The sequence below is a fragment of the Eleginops maclovinus genome, chromosome 14, assembly GCF_036324505.1.
Source record: "Eleginops maclovinus isolate JMC-PN-2008 ecotype Puerto Natales chromosome 14, JC_Emac_rtc_rv5, whole genome shotgun sequence".
NCBI classification, from domain to species: Eukaryota; Metazoa; Chordata; class Actinopteri; order Perciformes; family Eleginopidae; genus Eleginops; species Eleginops maclovinus.
In genome coordinates this window covers 9778273-9785807 of record NC_086362.1, presented here as the reverse complement: position 1 = coordinate 9785807, position 7535 = coordinate 9778273, and the positions used below count along the sequence as shown (strand labels likewise).

Here is a 7535-nt window from a genome sequence, read left to right as displayed (position 1 = left end):
TTTTTTGGTTCATTTCCTTTGAAATTGTGCAGGTTGTAACACTCCTAATGATTAATCCATGGCCCTACATTTAATAAAAATAGTAATTTTTCCCCACAGTAAAATAATGCTTTACATTTCTCATTTACAGAGGCTCTTTAAATACCCGTCCCTGATTCAGGAAACCATCTTTTGTCTCCCCCCTTTGAACATATGTTAAAAACAACAGTATGATTTCAGCTGTGCATTTATTGATAAGAATGGTCCAATAAATAGTTTCTCACAGCCTAAACAATGAACGGTTCAGAACTGTTTAACATCAGTGCTTTGCTTCCCATGTTACACATCAGTCTGTCAGGTAACCAACCTGACAGACTAGATGATGGAACGCAGATTAGATGATGGAACAGCTGCTTCAGAGGAGAGCTCGCTTTGTGGGGACAGGAGTGTTTAATCCAAAACAAAGGGGGGGGGGGGCAACTACTTTCATTTTTGTATTGCATTATCACTTTCTCAGCAAAATGGCTACACATGGAAAGATACAGTGCTTGAAATGTTAAACAGACGTGAACTACTGAAAGCTTCAGTAAGAAAAAAAAACTACAGGTGACAGATAAACACAGACGTCAGCCATCTTTGCCAAAAGTCTAACATCCATCTTGAAATTGCTTCCCCTTTTTTTGTTTCACTAAACCTGCACATTGCAATGTGTTTACGGCTGTTTAAACAGCCAATTTGTTAACTAGAATTCAAATCTAAATGCAGATCAAACATGAACTCAGTCTTTTATCTGCATTTGGGTTTTAATTCCAGTTTAGAAATGGGCTTTTGTTCCTGCGTCTCTTAGTGAGCATGGGGTCTGCCGCGGCCTCGGCCCCTGCCGCCCCCTGGTGGTCCGTCCATGCTGCTGCGTGGGTTCTTGATGGTCTCGTCCACGGAAAGGATGAGGCAGGCTGCCTCTGATGCCGCCGTCAGAGCGTTGATCCTCACGATGGAGGGCTCCCAGACGCAGGCGATGAAGTTATCTGCAATGTCCTCGTTGTTGATATCGACACCGTACCACATACCGCCCTGCAGGGAGACACAGTCCAGGAGAGTTAAGTTCATTTCCTGTTCCACTTCAACAAACGTGCCAAATGCATTAGTGGTAGACTTATGTAGGACTAGCATGTTTTATTTCCTACCTGTGCGTGTTTGGCGCGCAGTTTGTTCAGGATGTTGGTGGCGTCGAAGCCGGCGTTGTCACACAGCTGTCTGGGGATGATCTCAAGGGCCTTGGCGTACGCGCCAATCAGTAGCTGCTGTTTGCCGGGGATGGTCCTGGAATAATCCCGCAGGTACTTTGATAGCTCCATCTCTATGGCTCCTCCACCTGCTACAACTGAGTCATTCTGGAAATAGTTGAAGAAGGGTCAGATAATTGCTGTAAGAGTGCAGCGACAGGTTCTCCGTAAAATTCACAGGGCTGTACCGACCTTGATGGCTCTGCGTACGATCATGATGGCGTCGTGCAGTGATCGCTCTGTCTCCTCTGTGAACTGCTCCGCTCCTCCCCTCAGGATGATGGTGCAGGTCTTTGCCTTGGGGCAGCCCTTCAGGAAGTTAAACCTGGAAACAGACGGGAAGGGTGTGAGCGGTTGTAGAGAATAAGAGTTCTTTGTTTATTCTAAAAAGTAATTCTCAGAAGATGACAAAAGCTTTTAACTTGTCCTCCTTACCTCTCTCCTCCAACCTGGACCTCCTCAAAGTGTTCACACAGTCCGAGGACGTTATCTGTCAGGGCCGACACCGACGTCTGGATGGAGCCACCACAGGCCTGGAAGAGACATTACACACACGGTCTTAAAGCTCATTTAAGGTTCACAACACATAAGAGGCCACTACTGAATTTGACTCCTGTATAGAATTGTTTTACTCTAATCATTTGAATGTTTTTTAGTTTCTGTCGCCTACCATCATGGTCCTCTTCATGTCTTCCTCCTGCACCCTGCCGGCACAGAACAGGTCTCTGTCAGCGAAGTACTGCGTGGCCACATCACCGATGGGCAGCTTGGACAGAACCACCTTTGCTCCTGACTGATGGATCTTCTCCAGTTTGTCGTACAGGATGTTCCACTCAGCGTCCACAATGGCCTGGTATTCCTGCAGAATAGAGGGGTGGTAAAAAAAAAAGGGAGCGATTAACAACATTTCCGGGCACTTAATTATTCTCAATCCTGATGTTGTGTTTTGGTCTTCGTACCTCCACAGATTTGACGCGAACCTCTGCGTTGTCCTTCTCAGCCTTCAGCTCCAGCTCCACATTGAGAAGAGCAATCCTTGGGTTGTCGTAGCGTTTAGGCTGCATCTCAAACCCGGCGTAGGAGAAAGTCTTCTTGAACGCAACTCCAGAGATCATATGTGAATCCTGTCAAATGTAAAAAATATGACATGAGAAACTGAGTTTCAGTATAATTCAAATATTATAACCCTTTTTTAACTATGGAGTGGGAATAAAATAAAAAATGTTTAAAAAAGGTACAAACCTCCAGGGCTCCTCCAGGGACCTTCTTGATGCCGATCAACTTCAGGGGCAGCAGCTCGTCCAGAGACATGACGGCATCCACCACCATCTTAGAGAAGAACTCCTTCTGACCGGCAATGAGCTTGGAGTTCAGGGCTGTGGCTGCGCACTTCTCCAGCAGCTGCCTCTGCTCACTGAGAGGAAAAAGAGTGAGGGAAAGTTTATTGCAAGTGTACAAAATAAGGTTTCAAAAGGTTCTATTTTACAAAGACCATGTCTTCTTAATGAATTGCCGGTAAAAGTGAGCACTTACAGCTTGTCGCCTTTCTTCACAGGTACAGCGATCTCCTTGATCTTGCTGACGGCGAGGTGGGTGGCGGTGCGGAAGGCTCTGATGATGGTCTGAGGGTGGAGACCCTCTTCCACGTATGGCTTGAGCTGCTTCAGGAACTCAGCAGCCAGCAGGGTGACAGAGGTGGTGCCATCACCAACCTAATAGGGTGCAAGAAATGAAAAAAACTGTTAGAAACCCTTTTTTACAATTATGAACACATACCCAGGTTTCCGCTTGACTCAACAGCATAGATTCTTACACACAAACACTTCTCACCTCAGCATCCTGGGAGCGGGCGATGTCCACCAGGGTCTTGGCTGCAGGGTGAACCACATCCAGCAGTTTCAGGATAGTGGCTCCATCATTGGAGATCGTGGCCTTACCTGGAAAAATACAATCACATATATTCAATCAGCGGAAATTCAACTCTCAATCCATTCCTCCATCCATGTCTTCCCATTTCTCCTCACCTCTGCCATCCACCATCAGTTTGTCCATGCCCCTGGGACCAAGGGTGGTCCTGACAGCCTCAGCAATGACCTGGAGAGACACAACAGGTGCATTTAGACTGACAAAAATCACAAGGGAACACTTAACATCCAGCAGCGGAGAAAATTAAGGTTTTACAGACCTGGCAGGCATTGATGTTGCTGACGAGCTGGGGAATGCCCTGAGACGTGTCTGTCCCCTCCTTCAGCAGGATAACTGGTGTGGGCTGGAGAGAGAGAGGGATAGAAGGAATTATGAAGGCACGGTTGCCAACAACATTAGATGCAGAATTATGTGCAAAAAGTGCAGCACATTTCACAGTATTAATAGGTATTGGGATTTTCATTATCCGAAAAATATATTGACATTTCTATAAAATTGTCACTCAGCTTGAGTAAAAACAGTCAAGGGTTATATTGCTTCTTATTTTTTTGCAATGTTTCATACTGTATTGTATTTTGCTGCGGTAACAAAAAAAATCCCAATTTGGGATAAATAAAGTATTTCTGATTCACCATTTAAGGCAATAACATAGAGTGGACAGACAGACAGACAGACAGACAGACAGACAGTAGCTGCAGGGTGTGATGCTTTTGTCACACACACACACACACACACACACACACACACACACACACACACACACACACACACACACACACACACACACACACACACACACACACACACACACACACACACACACGATGTGCGACACTGTCAAAAGCTTGATGTCTGTTTATATGTTTTCTACAGTCTGCTAATAATACTGCTAATTGAATCAGGCTAACGTTACATGTCAAAACACACATACTTAATATACCGTTTTCTGTTCATTAGCTAGCAGGATATAGCAAATGACTTAGCAAAATATTCACTTCTTTGTTGCTCTGCGTCATTCTCTTTCAGACAGCCATGCCTTATAAATATAAAAGACAGATACAAATGCTAATTGACCAATACCACTAAAAAAACCAGCAATAGATTAAACTTAATTTAATAAGCTCTTCGGTTAGCTTCCTATGCAGCCACTCATACAAAGAAGCTTAAGACAAAGCGGTTAAAACGTTAATACACAGACAAACAATGACGTTTTCACAGGTGCTAACGAAACTAATAAACAGACATATACTTAAAAGAAATGAAGAGACCAGAAGGTAACCAGCCGAGCGTACTATATATTGTATTCAATAGCATAACCGTTAGCTTCATATACGCCCATTGGTAGCATACAAGGCTAACAGTCTGGCTAAAAATAAAGCCGTTTTATAATCATTTCTCACAAAATCGTTGTTTCTTTAGACCGACAACGGGGAGCCATGTAAATTAAGAGTTAGCTAGGTGCAAATACACGTTGAGAAACTAAAGGATGGACACGGATCAAACATTTGAGATCGGGCATGGAAGCTAATTCACTCACCATCATCTTTGCAGTTCCTTCGAGAAGCTTTCCACCGGCGTCTCTTCCCACAATGCTGTTCGACACAAAAAGCAGTCGGCGCTGCGTTCAAGAGCATTGTGCATTGATTTTTTGTAAGGTATAAATTGTACCCAAATACCGATTTATTGATAAATAACTCCTCTTATTCAAAGGCTGTCAGTATAAAACCAATAATATGAAGTGTTTAACATAGTGTTACACACAGAGGACATTATGGAAAAACAAGCATATGAATAAACTGTGTACAAACATGTGACACAAAGTTAATGTGCATATTATTTATTTATTTAAATCTCTTACATTATTATCATATTTGTACTGAAAAAAAAAGAAATATATATTATTCTAACTTTTATTTATATGTGTGTCTGTTTTTTATTTATTTGCTACCAAAGGATCTTTGTCTCGGTGTTAGACAAACTCAAATTTCATTTTCTTTTTATTCATGGCCAGTTTTATGGGGACACCTGCATGGAAACTTGTCATCAACACACAAATCGCGAAGTGATCAGGTTAGTTAATTTTCATGTCATCATTCATTAACTGATCATGTTGAGCATGCACTCAGTGTCTTTGCATACTGGGATGGAAACTGCTCTGGAATTTGCATTTGATAAAATAACAATGCCGTTTGTTTTTTTACTGCCCATACCATGGAGATAACACTGCAGTCAGAGCCGAGAGAGTTAAAAATACATTTTCAAGTATAATAAAATACAAAAAAGGTTGGGCTTGGAAAGCATACCTAGGATTGTTATGAATTGGTATTATATGAATTATTTATCTACAGCAGAGTCAGTTTTTCAACAGGTTTGACGGATGAAACAGAAGTACTTATAAGGAAGTTAAGCGATTACTATCTGAATGGGCTTTAGAAATGTATAAACTTATAGTTGTTATCCTTTGATCAGAGATGGGAATTAAATATTCCGTCAAGGTAACACTGTTGGGATATTGGGGGTTTTAGCGGTTGTTTTTCGAGCATGGCAGCCGGCCCAGTCTGTGCAGGTAGAACAGCGGCTGCAGGTAGCTACAGCTGACCGCAGCAGCCAGACCAGGGGCCCGGTACTGACACTTCATGACAACAGCTGAAACCTTCCCCTCCATTGCCATGGTAATGATGAGGGGTAGGTAGTTGAGATAGAGGACAGCCTGGATGATGACAAAGGTGACAAAGGCTTTCTTCTTCATGGAATTCATCTTTCCTTTTTCCCTCGGCTTGCTACCCGCAACTTCCTTCTCCTTTTCCTCCGCCTTTCCTTCTTTCCTCTCCTCCATCCTCACAACTTGACTCACGGTCTTCGGAGCCTTTCTCTCTTCTTCCCCTTTCTTGTTCTTCTCTTTCCCCTCACTGTCCCCAGGTGGAGGTTTTTTCAATTCTCTGAGAACAGACAGGGTGCAGAAGGTGTCTATGAGGAGAGCAGGGAGGAACACCAGGCACAGGGTGAAGATGGAGCGCTGAACAATAGCAGCAGATGCCAGGATAATGTAAATGCACCAGCAGACAACCAAACATGGCCACTTGTAACCACACGCCTTGATCCTAAAAAAAGGGGAGGGAGGAGAGAGGTGAGACATGAGGTTCTACATCACTTCAAGAAAGTCATCAGGACTGTAGATTGTTCCTTTTGTCAGGTTCACTTAACAGCATGTTTTCACAATCATCTTTAGATGCTTCTACAGATTGGTACACATTTACAGCTTTTTATAATGTAATTATTGAAGACCAAAAAGGGAAATCAGGTGTTTTTCATTTGAAATAAATAATAGTTATAAATGAAACTAAAGAAGGGCGATTTGAGGAAATACAAATGTTCCACTTCTTCCAAATTTCCACGGATTACATTTCCTGAATCGTCCTGAATTTGTTTTCATACCAGTACATAGATGGTATACATGGCCTTTAAACACTCTTTGGATCTCTAACTGTTTATGTGATGGCGTACCTGAAAACATCTAAAATGATTAGACATTTAAAGTTCCTCCACATTTGCACAGGACATTTAACAACAACATAAATATACAGCTCTGATTTTCTTGCTTATGTGAATGAATATGGTCTCATGTCTTTACTGCTATTACTCTAAGGCACATTATTAGACAGTGTTATCAACCATTATCAACCCCAGAACAACTCTAAATTAAACAAATAGGTCTTGTTTTAAATGTCTAAGGACTTCAAAATGTGTGTGGTCTTACTTTAGATAGTTGATGGGTTGAACCACAGCGATGTACCTCTCCACGCACACCAGGCAGAGGAGCAGTGGCTTCATGACGAGCACCATGGAGCTCAGGAACGTCACGGTGTCCATCACATTCGTGCTCCGCCACAGCCAGTGATTGATGAAAAACAGAGGCATAGCCAAGAAGAAGATCAGTTGGGCGAGGGTCAGGTGGAGTGGGAAGAAGTCTGCATGAAGGACACCGCTAACCTTTGACCTTTGAAGTTAGCAAAGAAAACATCTTTTTGTTGAGCCTTTACATTTTGAATTGAAGATGTATTAAGGATGTACAAGCTATGACACTACATAAAACATATCTACCTTTGGCCGAGGATGTGGAACATGAGCCAAAGGTTTGATGGGCCACCAACGAGGAATTCAAAGCAGTAAGTGGTGAGGAGAATGACAAAGCCAGCAGAAGGACCCCCTAATTTGCCAGCACCATCAATATTGTCATCATCATAATAAGGATCACAGTCATCCCATATATATTTTTTGGCTGAGGAAAAAGAGTTGACAGTGGATCCGTTCATACTGCAGAGAGAGAAGGACAGGGTCCAGTGAAAA

The 7535-nt window shown here is 42.7% G+C and overlaps 1 protein-coding gene across 1 annotated transcript; it reads right to left on the bottom strand.

Annotated features, from left to right (window-relative positions):
- Window positions 1-210: 210 nt before the first annotated feature.
- cct7 (chaperonin containing TCP1, subunit 7 (eta)) lies at window positions 211-4793 on the bottom strand. The gene is made up of 12 exons (XM_063900441.1): window positions 4726-4793; window positions 3448-3531; window positions 3287-3356; window positions 3093-3199; window positions 2796-2974; window positions 2505-2676; window positions 2222-2386; window positions 1933-2121; window positions 1698-1795; window positions 1455-1587; window positions 1164-1370; window positions 211-1050 (listed from the first exon to the last, which is right to left on the bottom strand). Exons 1-12 carry the CDS (start codon window positions 4729-4731, stop codon window positions 823-825), a joined length of 1638 nt encoding a protein of 545 aa, XP_063756511.1. The 5' UTR covers window positions 4732-4793; the 3' UTR covers window positions 211-822.
- Window positions 4794-7535: the final 2742 nt, after the last annotated feature.